The 19,338-nt window shown below is 54.4% G+C and overlaps 1 protein-coding gene across 7 annotated transcripts; it reads left to right on the top strand.

The window, feature by feature from the left end:
- The first annotated feature begins 450 nt into the window (after nt 1–450).
- Nucleotides 451–18,678, top strand: RBCK1 (RANBP2-type and C3HC4-type zinc finger containing 1). 7 transcript variants are annotated; one of them, XM_082745832.1, is made up of 13 exons: nt 451–524; nt 1,135–1,224; nt 2,351–2,495; nt 7,486–7,579; nt 7,706–7,904; nt 9,029–9,150; nt 9,309–9,482; nt 10,639–10,799; nt 11,876–11,987; nt 14,658–14,837; nt 15,542–15,640; nt 15,916–16,059; nt 17,013–18,678. In XM_082745832.1, exons 2-13 carry the CDS (start codon nt 1,203–1,205, stop codon nt 17,091–17,093), a joined length of 1,533 nt encoding a protein of 510 aa, XP_082601958.1. In that variant the 5' UTR covers nt 451–524; nt 1,135–1,202; the 3' UTR covers nt 17,094–18,678. The 7 variants fall into 7 exon arrangements, with proteins under 7 accessions (XP_082601958.1, XP_082601961.1, XP_082601959.1 ...); XM_082745833.1 differs by having other exon boundaries at nt 453–636; XM_082745835.1 differs by lacking the exon at nt 2,351–2,495.
- Nucleotides 18,679–19,338: the final 660 nt, after the last annotated feature.

Below are 19,338 nucleotides of genomic sequence, written 5' to 3'. Positions count from 1 at the left end.
ATTCCTTTGCTTTGTTAGACTTGCCCGTTGTTTCTCATAGTTCGAATGTCCCAAATCTCAATTCTTGGCTCTTCCTGAATAAACCCATTTTGCTGGGAAAATAACGGGCTGTTTTATTTTTTAGGTTTAACAGGAGACAGAGAAGGGGAGGCAATCTGCAGTCCGTGGGGGAGGACCTCGGCTTTTGCTTTGCCGTGAGACTGTTGGGAACTACTGGGAGCGTTTTGAGGAGTGACGTGGTTTGATTTACATTTTAGGGACCCTCTGACAGCAGGTGGAAAATGGACTGCTGCAAGCCAAAAGGAGCCAAGTGAGGCTAGGGCTTCCGTTGGTCTTGGGCATACAGAGCTGAAGATGGGGGCGACTCTCAGGTGTTCGGGTGGGTCCCTTGAGGCTGAGCCCCGCCCCAATACCGCCCAAATCCCCGCCCCCGGCAGGCACGGTCCCGCCCCCGTCCGTGCTCTGCCGCTCCGTCCGGGCCCCGCCCCCGCCCCTTCCGCGGCGCTGCGGGAGCTGCTGGGCGGGTGAGTGAGGGTCGGGGAGTCCGAGGTCAGCTCAGCGGGGTCACTCCGGCCAAGGTCACCGAGGACCCGGACCGCCGTGATCCGGAGTAGGGCGGGGACCGCCGGGGACTGCGTAGGTGGCAGCGGCCGCTGGGTGGGCCGGGTGCTGTGTGTGGAGGGGGTGTCCGGATGTCCCGACAATCCGCTGCCCCACTTCCGGGGCCTCCACTTTCACTTTCCCTTCCGCTGTGCCGCTTTTCTCCCCTCCCCTCTGTGTGAGACCGCCCCGCAGGGGAGGCAGTGTTGCTGCAATCCCGGGCGCCGGGCGGCGCTCCCAGCAGCAGAAAGTGGGGGCTCTCCCTGGGGACTAAACAGCGCCCCGCGTTGCGGCGTCACTCTCATCCCCGCGGGCTTGTCCCGTTTCCTCTGTCGCCCATTGTGGGCTTGGCTTGGTGCCGCCGCCTGCCCTTTCACCTCCCACGCGGGGTCCTATCGGTTCCCATACCCAGTCACCGGTGCTTGTGATGTTACCCGATTGCCGCTGGGGACATCAAGGCACAAAGAGGGCTCGGGCCGCGTTGGAGGTCACCGGCCGGGACTGAGTTGCTTGTGGTCGTCCGTCCTCTGCCAGGTGACCCAGGGATAGCATTTCTCCGGAGCTGCTGCCCCCGCCCGGGGGGATGGGCGCAACCACGCCAGATGGACGAGAAGACCAAGAAAGGTGGGCACCCCCTGGAGGCGGCTGGGAAACTTCCTTATGAGTTGGGCCCCGGCAGGACCCGGTCTCCCCTGCCCAAAAGGGTCCGGAAGAAGCAGCTTTAACAGTGTCCTTCCTCTACCCACCGGTCCCTGAGTTTCCTTCCTTGAGGCCTGGTTGCTGCCAGCGGCTTGTCATTCAATTATGGGATGCCCCTGAGGCCACCATGAGCCAACTGGCTGCAGTGGGGTAGGGAGCTCCCAGAGGGCACAGAAGACCTCACAGGCTGGTGGGGGAGACAGATCTCAGCTGACCTGAATACCAGGCGCTCTTGCCTCCCCTCTTGCCTGCTTCAACCAGCATCGTAGAACATGTCAGGTCACCACCCTGCTTAATCATCACTCCCCCATTCCTCCTCCCCTGCAACCCGGTGCTCCTCTGTGTTCTTAAAACTGAGGCCAGAGCCCTTGGTTAGCCCACAAGGCCCTTTGGGCTTTATTATCCTCATAGTCTTATCCCACTCATCCCCTTGCTTGTTCTGATGGAGTTCCACTGGCTTCTTTCTGTTCTCATCTAACCATTTCTTGCTCAAGGCCTTTGCCCTTACCTTTCTCTTCACCTGGTAGACTCTTCTCTAACTAGGTCTAGACATATGTAGCTTCTCCTTCTGGTCTCAGCTTCAGCATCACCTCCTCCTAGAGGCCTTCCCTGATCTTACCCTGTCTATTTACTTGCCAGCCTGGATCACAATCTGAATTTTTTTCTGTTGTCTGTTTCCTTACTGGGCTGGGAGGTCCATGAGGAGAGGGACCCTGTTTATCTTATTCAGTGCTGAATCCCAGTTTCTGGGACAGTGGTTGGTACCCAGTAGGAGGCTCAGTAAATGCTTGTCAGATAAATGAATGGAAGTATGGGGACCTGGGAGTATGAAGAAAAAACAGAACCAAATGAATAGGGAGGTGGAATGGGAGTTTCAGAGACTGGCCACTCAGAGAAAGGGACTTTTAAGCTGGGTACTGTTGGATATGTAGGAGTTCTTCTTCCATGAAGACAGAGGAAGCAGCATATACAAAGGATAACCACCCCCCTCACCCCCAGCTCCTAAAAGATAAACTCTGTGCTAACCTGCTTCCACTGTGCTGGGTTTCAGCGGAGGAGATGGCCCTGAGACTCAGCCGAGCCGTGGCAGGCGGGGATGAAAAGGTGGCAGTGCAGTGTGCCATCTGGCTGGCAGAGCAGCGGGTGCCCCTGAGTGTGCGACTAAAGCCTGAGGTCTCCCCAACACAGGATATCAGGTGAGAAGTGCACGGGTGGCCAAAGATGTAGAGTTTTCTGAACCTCAGTGGACCACAATGTATTCAGTTATGCTTAGTGGCAGGTTCTGGTTCTGGTGTCAGGAGACCTAGGTTCAGACCCAAGCTCTATCACTAATCAACTGTGAGATCTATGGCAAGTCACCTCCCCTCTCAGAATTTCAGGGTTTTAAAAATTTTTAAAATGAGGCAATAATAGTAAGCTATTTCATAGGGTTGTTAGAAGGTGTATTAGAATGTTAGTTCTCATGTAACAGAAAGAAACCTAGTAACAGTGGCATGAACAAGTTTGAGGGCAGGCAGTCGAGATGTGGAGGCTGTGCTTCCCAGGGTCTTCAGAGACTCAAGCTTCTGTCCTTTTATTCTGCCATTCATGGACTCCATTGTGAGGTTTGCTTCATGGTCTAAAGTGGCTGTTCCAGCTCCAGCCATCACATCAGCATTCTTGTCAGCAGGAAGGAGAAGGGGGTAGTGTCTCTCCCGATCAGGTGGGGGAGGCCCCCAAATGTGGGGCCACCCACGCCCAATTGGGTGGAAGCCCCAGGGGGTGAAAGAATTCACCCTAGGCCGAACAATGGACATAGAAGTTTATTGCATACACCGCAAGGGAGCAGTGGCAGGAGAGCAAAGCAGAGACTGCGAAGAGGCAGGCTGGGGGGCTGTAGTTAAAGGGCAGAGTGAGGAAGTAGGGGACCGGAAAGGATGTAATTTTCCCTTCATTGGTAAGTGTGCCCAGTGTAAGGTAACCCATTGTCAGCTAGTGCTATGAGTATGTGGAGGTGGGTTGCTTAATGAGCCTGTTTGCATTCAGCTGTGGGCCTTTTTGCCTTGATCAAGTTTCCATTGCTCCAGCTTGTTGCCCCAAAGCAGCTTCTACAGAAGGGCAAAAGGATACCCCCTCCCACACTTGAGAGCACACAGCTCAGAAAGTTGCCCACTTCTTCCACTAAATTCCTGTGGACTAGAATTTATTCTCGCATCCACGCTCAGCCTGAAGGGAGGCTGTGAAATGTGACCAGGTATCCAATAGAATTCAGGAGTTCTGTTAGCAAGAGAAGCGAGGGAGGATGAATACTGTTAGTCTTTCCCCAGAAGACTTAAACTTGACGTTGTAATGCTTAGCACTGTGCCTTGCACATGTCAATCACTCAATAAACAGTGGGATTTGTCTTTTTTTTCCTGCTCTTTCTCTGCTGCTGTATAGTAAGACAGTAGTTTCATAGTTAGTGATTTTCAGTGTTCCTGGTGCATCCCATTTGATTTTTTTTATGGTTTCATTGAGGTAGGGTTGACATACCATACAATTCAGCAATTTAAAGTATTTAGTTCAAAGCTTTTAGTATATTCAGAGTTGTACAGCCATCACCCTCAATCAGTTATAGAACTTTTAAAAGACTTTATTTATTTACTTATTTATTTATTTGAGAGAGGGAGAGCAGAAGCAGGGGGAGTGGCAGAGGGAGAGGGAGAAACAGGCTCCCCACTGAGCAGAGAGCCCAATTGGGGGCTCGATCCCAGGACCATGGGAACGTGACCTGAGCCGAAGGCAGATGCCTAACTGAGCCACCCAGGTGCCCCACTTATTGAACGTTTTTATCACCCCCCTGCAGAACCCCAGTCCATACTTAGTAGTCACTCCTCATCTCCCTGCCTTTCCCCAACCCCAGCCTTAGGCAGACACTGATCTACTTGTGATCTCCAGGGTTGTGCCAAGTCTGGTTATTTCATGTAAATGGAATCGTACAATATGTGGCCTTTTGTGTCTGGCTTCTTTCACTTAGCATAATGTTTTCTCAATTCAACTGTGTTGTAGCATGTATCAGAACTTTACTCCTTTTATTTTTGTTTATTATTTAAGTAGGCTTCCCTGAGTGTGGAGCTTAGTTGGGGGCTTGAACTCACAACCCTGAGATCAAGAGTCGGAGGCCTAACTGACTGAGCCACCCCAGTGCCCCAGAACTTCATTCCTTTTTGTTGCTGCATAATAATCCACTGTACGAATATACCATATTTTCTCTATTTGTTAATCATTTGATGGACATTTGTTTTTTTTCTACTTTTTGGCTAATATGAATAATGTTGCTGTTGTGAACATTTGTGTCTAGCTTTTATATTTTTTTCCAGTTTACTGAGATAGCATTGACATGTAACATTGTATTAGTTTAAGGTGATGTGATATTATGACTTATAGAGTATATATCTGGTCTTTGTCCTTTCCTGGCACAAAACTCCTTGGAACTTGGTAAGTAATGAGAGTGGTAAAGGTGCCTTTTGTTATGTGAATGAAGTGACTTTTGGAATGTCCCCAGATTACTTAGGAATAGGGCCTGGGTGGCTCCGTGGTTTAGCCTCCGCTTTTGGCTCCGGTCTTGACTGAGGGGAGGGAGGGCTTGATCCTGGGATCAAGCCCTGTGTTGGGCTACCTGCTTAGCAGGGACCCTGCTTCTCCCTCTCCTACTCCCCCTGCTTGTGTTCCCTCTCTTGCTGTATCTCTGTCAAATAAATAAAGTCTTAAAAAAAAAAAAAAGGAATAGGGGCTGGTGCAGAGAATCCAACCCTGTGATTAAAGAGTTGGAAATTTCAGTCCTATCCCCTTGACCTGGAAAGGGACAGGGGCTGGAGGTCGAATCAGTCCCCAATGACAATGGTTTAATCAGTCATGCCTGCATAATGAAATCTTCTTAAAAACTGAAAAGTACAGCATTCAGAGAGCTCCAGGATTGGGGAAAACATGGAGATTTGGGGAGAATGGTGCAATCCAAGAGGGCACAGAAGCTCCTCACCCCCTCCCATATACCTTGCCCTATGTGTCTCTTCCATTGGGTGGTTCCTGAATTATATCCTTTTATAAAAAAAACCAGTGATCTAGTAAGTAAAATGTTTAAGTTCTGTGAACTGCTCTAGCAAATTAATTGAACCTGAGGAGTGGGCTGTTGGAACCCCCAACTCTATAGCTGGTGAGTCAACACAGGTGACAACCAGGCTTGTGATTGGCATGGAGGGGGGAGGGGCAGTCTCGGGTCTGAGCCCTTAAACTGTGGACACAGCTGCTGTCTCTGGGTGGAAAGGGTGGGAATTGAGTTGCAATGTAGGGCACCGTGCTGGTGCCTGAGAATTGCTGGGGCTGTGTAAGGAGCTCCCCTCTTCTTGTCCAACGTTGGAAGTGGAGTCTAAGAATCATTTTAGATGTTCGCCATAATGATTTGGTACATGTGTGTATTGGGCAGTGATGACCACAGTAAGTTAACGTCACATACTGACATACTTACAGGTTATCATTATTTTTTTTAAAGATTTCATTTATTTATTTAACAGACAGAGATCACAAGTAGGCAGAGCCAGGCAGAGAGAGGGGGAACGCAGGTTCCTCCCCGAGCCGAGAGCCCAACTCGGGGCTTGATCCCAGGACCCCAGGATCACGACCTGAGCCAAAGGCAGAGGCTCGACCCACTGAGCCACCCAGGTGCCCCCAGATTATCATTATTTTTAACTAAACTGTACACCCAACATGGGACTCCAACTCACCCCCCCCCCCCAAATCAAGAGTCACATGCTCTAGGGGCATCTGGGTGGCTCAATCAGTTAAACGTCTGCCTTTGGCTCAGGTCATGATCCCAGGGTCCTGGGATGGAGTCCAACATCAGGCTCTTTGTGCAGCGGGGAGCCTGCTTCTCTCTCCCCTCTGCCTGCTGCTCCCCCTACTTGTGCTCTGTCAAACAGATAAATAAATCTTAAAAAAAAAAAAATAGGCACCCCTATTTTTTCTTGGGATAAGAGCTTTTAGGACTTATTCTCAGCAATATTCAGATATAGACACAGTATCGTTAACTGTAGTCACCATGCCATACATTACCTCTCCATGGCTTGTTTATGAACTTGGTATCATTATCATACCTATTAAGGAATTATTAGTAATAATTCCTTATAATTTCTAATAATTATTAGTAATAATTCCTTAAAATTCCATTTATATTAAAATTTCCCTGATTATCTCATTAACAATTTTTATAGTAGGTTCCCGTTAGGACCCAAAGGAGATCTACATGTAGCATTTCTTAATATTGTCTCTTTTATTCCCCCTCTCTTTTTAGGCTATTAATTTAAGAAACCTGGTCTAGGACTTCCAGAATTTTCCCACATTCTGGGTTTCTTAATTGCTGTCTTGGGGTGTCATTTTAGGATCTCTAGTTTTTCTTGTGAACTTGTAGTTGGAGCTGAAGGGTAGGTTCATCAGGAGTCACTTTTTACATTTCCAGGTGCTTGTCCTCACTTCCCGATGGCTCCTTGCTGTTCTTGTTCTGTTTTATGATTTTTCTGTTTCCTTTGGGATCAGTTCTGTTTTTTGTTTTTTTTTTAACCTTAGCCCTTCCTTCCATGCTTTTCTTTTGATCTTCCAGAAATGTTGAAGGGTCCTTGAGAAGGCTGGTGTTTCTCTGCAGTGACCCCGGGTTGGAATCCTGCCTCTCACAGTCACTCAGTGCTTACTGGGTAGAGTCTATGTGATCTGGCTGTGCCTCAGGTTTTTTATCCTAACATAGCGGTGACAACAGTATCTGCCTCGTGGGTTCGTGGAGAGCATTAAAGGAGCAAAAATATATAAAGTGCTTTGAAGTCTTGGCATTATAGTAAATGACTGTTGGTGGCTTGGCTAAGGAGCAAAGGACAGAACCAGAGAGGAGGCTGCGGAGTAGGGGAGTGGAGCGGGCCTGATTGCAGAGGTGCTCTATGGGGGCTGTGGTGAGTGTGGATTTGATTCTCAGAGCAGTGCAGATTCATTGCAGGGGCTTCAGCAGTGGGTTCTGATCAAGAAGGAAGCCCAGGGCTGCAGGAATCCAGAAAAAGTCCCTACCCCAGTCTGGGGGGCCGTGGGCATGTGCACATGTGTCTGTACACATGTGTGCGTGCGCAAGTATGCAGACACATACGTGCCAATAGCTGGAGGCTGGGGCTGGACCTGTAACCTTCTCTGCAGGCTGTGGGTAAGCGTGGAGGATGCTCAGATGCACACAGTCACCATCTGGCTCACAGTGCGTCCTGACATGACCGTGGCTTCCCTCAAGGACATGGTGAGTTGGCAGGGGGCAGGGCCACACTGAAGGGACACATCAGGGTACATGCTTCCCATTTCGCTTCCACCTCCCTTTACTCTTGTCTTCCTTTTCTACCCTCTCGCTCTCCATATCCCCTGCCAGGTATTCCTGGACTACGGCTTTCCGCCTGTCCTGCAGCAGTGGGTGATTGGGCAGCGGCTGGCCCGGGACCAGGAGACCCTGCACTCCCATGGGGTGCGGCGGAATGGGGACACTGCCTACCTCTACCTGCTGTCAGCCTGCAACACCTCACTCAACCCTCAGGAGCTGCAGCGGGAGAGGCAATTGCGGATGCTGGAAGGTGAGGCTCAGTCTCTGAGTGGCTGGGGACTCACCTAGATCCAGGGCGAGGGAACAGAGCCCATGGCTTTGGTCAGGAGCTCTCATGGGGAGGACCTTATCCATAGTGGGGAAGAGAGGACAAAGGGCACCCTGGAGGGAGCCATTTCAGAGCCATTCTGAGAGCAGCAGGAGAGGGTCTGAGTTCAGTCCGGGCATTCACCAGCTGTATGACATCGGGCCAGTCCCTTCTTGTTTGTTCCTCAGTTTCTAAATCCTTACACTGGATATGATGATGATGATAACAGCGTTTATTCTAAATGTTTTGCTTATTATCTGGAAATATTTCAGACTTCCAGAAAAGTTGCAACATTGTACAAAGAGTTGTATAACAAATTTCCAAGTACCTTTCACCTGGATTCCCCAAAAGAGTAACATTTCACCACAATTGCTTTGTTTTGTCATTATATAAAATTATTTATGTACGTCTAAATAACTTTTTTTCTGAACTGTTTTGAAGTTGCAGACACAATGTCCCTGTCCCCTAAATATTTCCGTGTGCATGTTCTTGGAAAAAAGGTCATTTTCTTACATTACCACATATAACTACCAAACTTAGGAAATTAGCAATGATGAAATACTATTACCTAATCCACAGATGTTACCCAGATTTTACCAGTTGTCCCACGAATGTCCTTTTATAGTCAGGCACCTGGCAGTGTCCTCATGTCTCTCAGGGCCTTTCAGTCTTTAGTGTCCTGTGTTCCTCTGACTTTCCTGATATTTGGCCAGTTTTTTTTTCTTGTCTCATATCCCCTCATGAATGGATGCAGATCAGTACTTGGCAGGAGCATCTCTGAAATGATTGTGCCTCTAGGTGCATGACCTTTGGAGCACAGGAAGCCGGTTTTTAAGCGGGGGGGGGGGGGGGGGGGGCTCGCAGGGGCACTCACGGGTGGAGGAGGGACCCCGACCCTGTGGTAGCCGGACATTGAGCCAGGTGTAGGCTCACCTGTCGAATCCGGGGGAGACTTCCCCCAGGGAGAAGGGAGCAGCGTGGGGGCGGGGCTCATGGCGCCTGACTGGCTCGGAGTGTGCACGAAGTGGGCTGCCTGGAACTGCCACCCCCTAAACCCTCCTCCCTAGATCTGGGCTTCAAAGACCTCACACTGCAGCCCCGGGGCCCCCTGGAGCCTGCCCCCGCGAAGCCCGGAGGCCCCCAGGAGTCGGGGCGGGGCCAGCCTGATGCCACGCCAGAATCCCCGCCGGTAAGCCGCCCCCGCCTCCGTGCGCAGGTGACCTAGCGCCCTGCCCCTGACTCCGCCTCCAAGCTCCCGGGCCCCACCCCCCGTTCAACGCCTGGAGTCGGGACCCCCGGCCGCCCCTCGCGTTGCTCAACCCCCTCATCTCCCGACTCTGCTCCCAGGTGGGCTGGCAGTGCCCGGGCTGCACCTTCATTAACAAGCCCACGAGGCCCGGCTGCGAGATGTGCTGCCGGGCGCGGCCTGAGGCGTATCAGGTCCCCGCCTCGTATCAGCCGGACGAGGAGGAAAGAGCGCGCCTGGCGGGCGAGGAGGAGGCACTGCGCCAGTACCAGCAGGTAGGCGCGGGAAGTCCCGGGACTTTGCCCACAGAGTGGGCGGGGAGGCGTAGAATGGGAAGGGAGGCCCCTCCGCAATGCCGCTCCTCCCCTGTTGCTGCCTTGCCCTCTGACCCCACCGCTGGTGGAAACTGCACTTGACGCGACTCACCCTCTCCTGGAGGTCTTGGGTGCTGAGAGCTTGCTCCCGGGCTGTGATCACATGCCCCGTCCCCACTTGAGCTGTGGCCCCGGCCCCAGCTTTGACTTACACACCCACTGTGCTTACAACTCGCCTGGCTGTGACTCCAGTACCCTAGGTCCGACCATGCTTTTGTCCACCTCCTCCGTATCCGCCTGTGACCTAGCTCTTGCTCCACTCAGACGTCACCTCACCCTGGACCCTACTGTTCCTGACCCCCTCCGTCCCTGTTGTGTCACCCCCGACTTCCTATGAGCCGGGACCCAGCCTTTCACCTCTCCCTGGGAGATTGAGCCTGTCCTCTGTCCTGGCCCTCCCAAAGCTCTGCCCCCGATCCTGACACAAGTCCTGATTAAACAGATACCATATCCTGACTGTTCCCCATTCTGATCGGATGCCCCCTAACCCCCACCTGCATTCCCTTTGGATCTGGTGCTATCCTTTTCCCACCCCAGCCATGACCTCATTCGTGGTCTTACCTCCAGCCGTGGTCCAGATCCATCCTCTCTCCCTTCTTGCTTTGCTGCCTAGCTTTACCACCACCTCCATACCCCTGACCCACTCTGTGACCTTGGCCGGCTCCAACGCCACCCCCGCTCAGCCCTGCCCTACTTCTTGGCAGGGATGTGAGCCCTGTTACTTCGACTATCCCCTCAAACCTTAACCCTCTTCCTTTCCCTACCGCCATCACTCGCTCACGTGGTTGCAGCCCCAACCTGCCCCAGCCTGGCCCACCTCCGTCCCTTGGCTTCCTCCCCTCCCCTCCTGGCCCCACTCTGGCCCCACCCTTCCCAGCATCTAGTCTCCTGCCGGCGACCAGGTTCCCCCCTCCCAACCCGGACCCAGGGATCCTGCTCTACCTCAGCTTTGCCCCGCCCCCAGGGAATGACCTGGTCCCGGGTTCCTGCCCCTTTCCCCGGTCTGCCCCTCCCCTGAGACCCTGACCCGCCCCGCGGCCCCACCCCGTGTGCCCAGCGGAAGCAGCAGCAGCAGGAGGGGAACTACCTGCAGCACGTCCAGCTGGATCAGAGGAGCCTGGTGCTGAACACCGAGCCCACCGAGTGCCCCGTGTGCTACTTGGTGCTGGCGCCCGGCGATGCCGTGGTGCTGCGTGAGTGTCTGCACGCCTTCTGCAGGTGCGGCCCCCACCCCCACCTTCCGCAGCACAGCGTTTCTCACAGCCGCCAGTTCCCGGAGGGCTGAGAATGGGTGGGGCCCGTGCTCTTACATCTCATTGGATGCCCGCAAAAACCTGCGAGGTCGGAGAGGTAGGCGCTGTCTCCGCATTTTGCATAGGAGGAGTGCGAGGTTCAGAGAGGTCTGCGGCGTGCTCAAGGTCACACAGCTCAGGCGTTCTGGTTCCAGCATCTGCGCCCTTTGCTACTGCCTGGGCGGGCGCCTCGAAGGGCAGTGGGGCCCTGTCTCCCGCAGCCCAAGCCGAGCCCGCTCTCTGCCTGGCCCGGGAGCAGGCTGCCAGCCCCGGGCTGTGAAGATCGCACCCTTCTTCACCCCAGCAGGCCTTGGTTGAGTGGCCCCTTGGTGCCAGAGACTGTGCCAGGCCTGGGGATCCACGGGTGAACAAAAAACTGTTCATTCCAGTGGAGAGCCTGATGGTGATAAAAAAAAAATGACTGGTATAATTGTAAATTGTGTTGGATGCTAAGTCCTGGTGAATTATGAGAAGAAAACAAACAATAAACCCAGGGGCTCTGCTTCTGGAAGGGGGTCAGGGAAGCCCCACGGCAGGTAGCCCTTGAACAGAGACCAGAAGGTCTGGTGCAGGGGTGTGCCTGGCTCATCTGTGTGGCCAGAGCAGAGGGATGGACAGGGGTGTTAGGCTGCACCCCCGGGGTTCTTGTGAGCTGTAGTGAGGGGTGCGGGTTGTTCTGGGCAGGTCGGGTTGGGAGGCTGCTGGGGACAATGCGGCCACTGTTGAGAGTGGTCTGTAGGGGCGACAAGGACTCAGGGATTCCAGTGAAGCTGCACCCACAGTCCCCCAGGCAAGGGGTGATGGGGGCCTGGGCCAGAGTAGTGGGGGTGGCCGTTGGGTAGACGGAGGCCTTGCTGGTGGATCTGTGGGAGGGATAGGAAGGGAGAGAAGTACTGAAGCAAAGCCTACGTGGGGTCAGGCCTCGCCACGTGAGGGGTATAGTCTGGGTAGATGGGGTTCAGAGGACACTAACCTCCACCCATCACCCCTCTCCCCCTTCAGGGAGTGTCTGCAGGGCACCATCCGCAACAGCCAGGAGGCGGAGGTTTCCTGCCCCTTCATTGACAACACATACTCGTGCTCTGGCAAGCTGCTGGAGCGGGAGATCCGGGCGGTAAGGCCTGGGGGCTGGGAGGGGGAGGGGCATGCCTGGAGCTGGCAGGTCTCAGGCTGCACACATATATCCAGAGCCTTCTGGGTGGGATGCTGGGGGCCAAGCAGTGAAGAAGATGGGACTTGGGGGAAGTAGCTGCTTAAGAAACCACTGTTGTGAAGGAAAGACAGCACAGGTGTTAAGAGTGGGGAAACCTGGGGCCATTGGTCGTGGTGACCTCCAGTCAGATACTCAGCCAGCAAGGCATAGCCTTGCTTTTCTCATCTCAGGGTCAAAGTTAGTTTCTTCGACGGTTGTCTAAGGTTGTGTGTAAAGCACTACTCTAGAGTAGTGCTTAGCGCATGGTGAGTGAGCCCTTGTATCAGCTTGCGTCTGCTGAGTAACAAGTTATTCCAGACACTGTGTCTTCAACCACTGTTTATTTAGTTCATGCATTTGCAAATTTGTCATTGGGGTTGGATGGGTTTAGCCAGATGATTCCTGTAGCGCCTGATACTTCTAGCTTCTGCTAGCCCTGGCCAGTCTCCGCTGGGTTTAGCTGGTGGGTCCACTGTCCTGGACTGGTTCATGATGGCCTTACCAGTGGGAGGGGAAGGGCAGCTGGTTGTCTTTCCAGTTTGCTCTCTCCACCCGGCAAGCTGGACCCACCTGCCCACTGGCTGGTGGTCCCCAGGTTCAGAGAGCAGCCAGCAGGGGGCTCTAGTGCAAGAGTGCTTGCCCTCTTCTCTCACTTGCTGCCCTCCCAGGGAGCATGCTTAAGCCCAGAGTCCCTGCGAGAGGGGACCACCCAAGGGTGTGGAGTCAGGGAGACACAGTAAATAGTGGCCATCGCTCCAGCAGTCCATTCCGGTGATGTAGGCATCTGGGTGCACAGTCGCCTTGACTGTTACCAGTGGCATTACCAAGTTCTCACCCTCTGGGAGTCTCCATATCCCCACTTGGAAAATTGACTGTTGGGCTTGATTCATGGTTTTTAAACTGCTGGGGAAGGGGCCTTCTCAGAATTGGGCATCTTGGGATTACCAGGCCAGAACATGAGGCAGGGTCAGAGGTGGCCGAGGCCCACGTGGGAGACCCCTCCAGGCACATCCCCAAGACCTCTGTTCCTTCTGCCTCTCCTTTCTGCGAGCCTCCTTGGCTGCACCTAGTATTTCCTGGAGTCCAAAGGGTCTGCCTCAGCTGAAAAGGGGGAGGCAGAAAGGGTAGAGCTTGGGGAACTTACTCCTACAGCAAGAACAGCCCCTTTTATGTGTTGTCTGTGGGGCATCAGGGAAGGGCGGCTCCAGGGGGCTGCTGAGGCCTTCTCACTGCGGCCTGGAAAGCTCCCAGACATGGAGTCAGTCATTCCGTATGTTCTGACACCCATGTGGTTACCCAGAGGTTTGTCCTTGAGGTCCATCCCTGCCAAGGGCATTGTGATGGGACCAGAGTTCCTGCCAAGGGGTGCAGGGCCCACGCTTCCCCAGAGCCCCTGGGGATTAACCCAAGACAGAGAAGGTCAGGTGTGGCAGAGGGGGAAAGGGGCATGGATCAGCAGAGTAATGCAGTGGGGGTTATCTTTATAAAACACATGTCTAAACCACCTAGAACTGGAACAGAAATCAAAGAGAAAAGTCACCTGCCACCTTGCCATCCCGGGGGGTCCCTGATTGCATTTTCCGGTTTCCCATGTCCCAGACATGACTTTATTCATTTTTAAATTAGGTTTACTAAGGGAAACTTGGCATGCAATAAAATGCACGCATTGCATGCAGTTGGGTGAGTTTTGACAAGTGTTTAACTCTTGTAAACACCGCCCAATTGAGATGTAGAAAGTAGGCATGGTTTTTCCTTTGTTGTTACCAGCAGAGATAAAACAGCTTTTGCTCTTTCGTGGTAGAGTGTTTCTAAGGATTATCATAAATCTTATGGCATCTGTCCTGCTTACAACTCTTCTCATAATAATTCTCGTTTCTCAGTTTGGAACAAATGCTTCAGGGGACATTTTGTGTGGTGTCTCTTCTTCTATGTTGTATGTTAGGATGAACTCATGGAAGTGGATTGTGTCCCAAAGGGTCAGAGAAGTTTTTTTTTTTTTTTTTAAGATTTTATTTATTTATTTGACAGAGAGAAATCACAAGTAGATGGAGAGGCAGGCAGAGAGAGAGAGAGGGAAGCAGGCTCCCTGCTGAGCAGAAAGCCTGATGCGGGACTCGATCCCAGGACCCTGAGATCATGACCTGAACTGAAGGCAGCGGCCTAACCCACTGAGCCACCCAGGCGCCCCGGGTCAGAGAAGTTTTGTTGAAACACGACTGCCACGTTGCTTTCTCAGTGTGATGTACCAGGATACTAGTTTAACAACATCTTCCCCAGCATTGCCAGTTACTTTCTTGATTATTTTTCCTTTTTTTTTTTTTTTCATTTATACTCTCTGTAAGTGCACAGCTCTGTGCCATCACGTACTCTGACAGAGTTGCGCAGCCATCGCGACCATCCATCTCTAGAACTTTCAATCCACTTTCTGATTGGAGTTTTTAAACACTGAGGGTGGTACAAAGTAAAGAGCCGGGGCCAGGTTGGACTTCATGGGTTGGGGGCTTTCTGGAGGATATTTGGGAGCAAGGAGGGCCCTCATGGGCTGTTCTGAACCCCAAGCAAACCGGGTTGTGGGTTGTGGCCTTTTGGCAGCTACTGCCCCCTGAGGATTACCAGCGGTTTCTGGACCTGGGTGTCTCCATCGCAGAAAACCGCAGTGCCTTCAGCTACCACTGCAAGACCCCGGACTGCAAGGGATGGTGCTTCTTTGAGGATGATGTCAACGAGTTTACGTGCCCGGTGTGCTTCCACGTCAACTGCCTGCTCTGTAAGGTGGGGACAGGGACCCATGCTGTCTCTCCCCCCATCCTGCCAGGAGCTCACTGCAGCTCAGTGCCTGTTCTCCTGGGAAGGGAGCTGGGGCACTACTAGCCTGTCAGGACAGATGCCAACATGTCTGTGACGGGACCTGGCCTGGGCTCCAAACGGAGCCTAGGGTTTGGTCCAAGCCTTGGCCCTTGGTGGAGCCTCAGCTTAGACTGACCCCTGACCTTGGCCTCTAACCAGACCCTGTTCCCAGTCACAGACTGACCCCAGCCCTGGCCCCTGACGGAGTCTTGCCAGACCCTGACCTCAGGCTGCTCCCTCCCCTCATCGTCTCAGTTCTTGACCACTGAGGAGACTGGTCTCCAGCAAGGAGACAGATCTGAGCCTGGTCACGGCCCAAGCAAGCTCGGTCTCAGAGCATCGGTCCTGCAATCAGGCAGAGTCTAGCTGGGGCTGCAGCTGTGGGGAGAGGGGGCGTAAGGATTTCTCTGGCCTCAGGACTTAGCGTACATGGGTATTATCATCATCCTATGGGACAACCCTGGCCTCCCCTCCCTGACCCCTTGTCGCCTTCCATAGAATGGGTAGCTGGTGTATGAAGCAAGGCCCTGTCCCTGACGTCATCTAGAGGCAGTTAGTGCCCCTCAAGTCTCTCAGCTTCATAACCCCTTAGGGAACCTTGTCACCTCGAGCTCCTCACTCTGCCGCAGGCCATCCATGAGCAGATGAACTGCAAGGAGTACCAGGAGGACCTGGCCCTGCGGGCTCAGAACGATGTGGCCGCCCGGCAGACGACAGAGATGCTCAGGGTGAGGCAGGGTTGGGGCTGAGGGCCTGGAGACTGGAGTTCCGGGAGGTCTCGGCGGGTGGGGGGCTTCTCAGCGCTGTCGGGTGGTCCTGGTGTCATCGCCATCCGGAAGTGGGACCTGGTTAGGACAAGTGGGCGGGTGGCAAGCAGCAGGATGGGCGTCCGCAGAGACGAGGCCTGGGTGGAGTGGTGGAACAGAGTGAGCCCCTGACCCCTGAGGGAACAGCCGGCTTCCCTGTGTGGGGGGCCAGGGGCTGAACCCCCGCTCCGCCCCAGTCCATGCTGCAGCAGGGCGAGGCCATGCACTGCCCGCAGTGCCGGATCGTGGTGCAGAAGAAGGACGGCTGTGACTGGATGCGGTGCACTGTCTGCCACACGGAAATCTGCTGGGTCACCAAAGGCCCGCGCTGGGGCCCCGGGGTGAGTCCTCTGGAGATCAGGGGCTTGGGAGTGCTGTGGGGAGGTGCCCAGGGGGCCCTGCCCGAGAACAGGGCCCAGCCCCTGGGCCAGGTCTGACCACTGCCTGTATTTATGCAGCTGGTAAAGTAAGAATGTTCTTTACATTCTTTAAATGTTTGAAAAGTACCAAGAAAAGTAGACTGTCTTGTGAGCTGTGAAAGTGACACGAAATCCAAGTGTCTGTCCTTATGTAGCATGTTCCGGGAGCACTGCCCTATACATCCCCCGTGGCCCATGTGTGGCTGCGTTTGCGCCGCAGGTGGGGACCGTATGGACCCAGCAACCTGAAGGACCCGGCCCCCACCCCACCAAGGGCGGCGAGGAGGCTTCAGTCTGGGGGTGTAGGGCAGCAGAGGCAGAGTGGCCCCCGGCACCAGCACGCCCTGGCCTTGTGGTTAGGCTGTTCATCTGGAACCCAGAGATGCCGGCAGGGATGGGGCTGGGGCCTCTCGCCCCTTCTCCCAAGTCAGCTGGAAACGCGCACGGGGTGCTCCATGGCAGCCTGTGGGTGAACGTGGAGGGCCGCTGCCTTTATTAGGAGTGTGGTCGTGGAGACGGGCTCAGCTTTGTGTACTGCCGGACGCCAGGAGAGACGGAGGCAGAGGGAGCTGCCCTCTCTCCAGGGCCCGGGCATGGGCCCACCCAGGATAGGCAAGGGTCCGTCGCACCCTTTGGCTGCTCTGGGTCCAGGGGAGCATAGACTGAGACCATGTACTTAGGGGTGCCATGGGAGCCCAGAAAGGTCTTACTGCTTCCACCAGGTAGCTGAGGCCTAGGGGGCCGTTGGTAGCAGGAGGACCTGCCTGAGCAAAGGCCTGGAGTGGGAACGTACAGCGCTTAGGGGTGTGATGGAGCAGCCCCGGGGGAGGGCACTTTCTTAACCGCCATGACCTTCTCTCCTCCCCATCCTCTAGGGCCCAGGAGACACCAGCGGGGGCTGCCGTTGCCGGGTGAACGGGATTCCTTGCCACCCCAGCTGTCAGAACTGCCACTAGCTGAGGATGGCCGGGTCCCCACGCTGGCCCAGCCCCACATCCCCACACTGCTGTGGGACAGGGCTAGTGCTTTGGCTCTGATTTCTGGCTTGGGAGATGCCTTTGTGCTTGGCTGAGACGGGCCTTGTAGAGACCACAGCCCCTGAGCCGTGTGGATGTGTCTGCAAGGGGTATTGCAGGGGCTCCTGCCTAAGCTTGTGCTCGGTGTTTGTGGCTCCCTCTGCCCCAGGGCCTCTGCCCTGCCTCTGGGGCTGGCTGGCCAGACCTCTCCGCTCTTCTCTGCATCTCTCCCCTCTGCCTGACACAGACTTAAACACAGCCCTGCCGGATGAAACCTCTGAGAGCCCCGTGTGAGCCCACACTCTGCCCTTCCCCCACCCTCAACTGCTGAGCGCCGAGCACCCAGAGCCCACCACTTCCTTGTCAGCTCTCTGGGGCTGACTTTCCTGTCTTTGCTGTCGGAGGTTTGGGGCCTCACAGCTGCTGCTAAGCCCGTTTGGAGACGGGGAAGACCTGGTGCTGTCTGAAGCGGTCCATCAGACTTAGCTTCTGGGTCTCCCCTTTGCTGCCTGTGTGAACTAATTAAAATGGCTTTCCAGAAAGGGATGAGGGTGATGTCGTGAGAGGGCGTGAAAGCGTCACGGCCGGTCCCCTGCACGTGGGCAGGACAGCGAGTTCTGTGGGCACCAGGGCAGGGTCGGGGAGCCCCTGGCCATGGTGGAGCAGGGTGTGACCAGCACGGGGATCCTTGCTCTGGTTGGGGCACCCTTGTGCCCGCTGGAGGGGCTGCCTGCTCTTGAGTCAACAGCCTCCTGGGCGGGCAATTGGCAGTATGTCCCGGGACGAGGAAGTGGGCTCTGCGGATGGGCCACTGGGTGGAGCGGGGCAAGGCCCCGACCAGACGGCAGGCCAGTCTTGCTGCAGACTTGGGGCCCTTCAGTGGATGTCCAGGGTTGGACAGCGATCTTTCAGGAACACATGAAGCTGCTACAGTTGAGGGGCAGGGTGGAGGGGGCTGGCCATCCTCGTTTAATACCTCAGGCGAGCTGGCGCAGTGTTAGGGCAGCAGCATTTATCCATCATCACTCTGCTGGTCAGAGATGAAGAAAGCATGGCGGTGGGTGTCCATTCTGGAAGTTCTGCTGCCTTTTCTCACCAACCCTTTTCCCCGTTGAGATCTGGTATTTGATGACGAACACGTATCTGAGCTTGGATGTGGGTCACCGTCATGACAGGCAGAGGGCGTCTCTGCCTCTCAAGGCCTGACTGGATTCAGGCTCCAGAATTTGGGTTATGTGGCTTTGGCTGGGGGTAAACGATAGGGCAGGGCTCATTCCGGTCCCTCAATAGGCACTGCCACCCGTCCCTGAAAGACAAGACTCAAGAGTTGACTCCAGAGGCATCTGGGTGGCTCAGTTGGTTAAGCAACTGCCTTCGGCTCAAGTCATGATATCAGGGTCCTGGGATCGAGCCCCACATTGGGCTCTCTGCTCAGCAGGGAGACTGCTTCTTCCTCTCCCTCTGCCTGTCACTCCCCTGCCTGTGCTCTCTCTCTGTCAAATAAATAAAATCTTAAAAAAAAAAAGACTTGACACAAGACACTGGGAACGGAGATGTCTGAGAACATGAATGCCTTGTGTTCTGCTGGCCTCCCTGTCCTGGGAGGAAGAAAGGGTCAGATAGAACCCCTGTCTGGAAGGAAACAGAACATGCTAAGGGGAGCCTGGCTGCAGGAGAGTGAGATGGGCCCCAGCGTGGGTGGGAGGTGTTCTGTCCCCAGCGCCTCCCTCATCCTGCCGAGGGCTAGCCCTTGGGGGCCCGGGGCACAAGATCTAAGCAGAGACCATTCTCTTAATGCAGAGGGGATGAACTGACGAGCCACAGGCTGTAACCAATCTACCCGGTATTTTAGAAATTTGAATTGGTTGTCAATGATTTTACATTAAAAGATACTACATTAAAGCCTAGATGCCCAGCGTCTCTTGAAAGAGACACCTGTAACCCTGGGTCCTCGTTTCCATAGGGCAGGACTGGGCCACAGTTGTGACTGGCTCCCCAGTTCACCCCTGTCCTCATCCCCAGTATGCCCCACGCTGTGGCCTTTCCTGGGGCCTTGTACCATTCTTTGTCCAGTAGCATTAAGAGGTACTGATGGGGTCTGTCTTTCCCCACGGCTGTATCAAAAACGAAGACAAGACAGGCCCCGGGGGCTGTGCAGCTCCGCTCACTCGGCCACTGTGCCAGA

The sequence above is a fragment of the Mustela nivalis genome, assembly GCF_964662115.1.
Source record: "Mustela nivalis genome assembly, chromosome: 8".
NCBI classification, from domain to species: domain Eukaryota; kingdom Metazoa; phylum Chordata; class Mammalia; order Carnivora; family Mustelidae; genus Mustela; species Mustela nivalis.
The sequence above is the reverse complement of the archived record's forward strand: the minus strand, read 5'-3'. Positions and strand labels throughout refer to the sequence as shown.

Bases quoted from the DNA above. Each gene is read 5' to 3' on its own strand.
- RBCK1 (XM_082745832.1), top strand. From the start codon at position 1,203: ATGGACGAGAAGACCAAGAAAG. The intron at 10,800-11,875 runs GTGCGGCCCCCA...CTCCCCCTTCAG, and splicing joins TGTCTGCACGCCTTCTGCAG to GGAGTGTCTGCAGGGCACCA. The intron at 16,060-17,012 runs GTGAGTCCTCTG...CCCATCCTCTAG, and splicing joins GCCCGCGCTGGGGCCCCGGG to GGCCCAGGAGACACCAGCGG.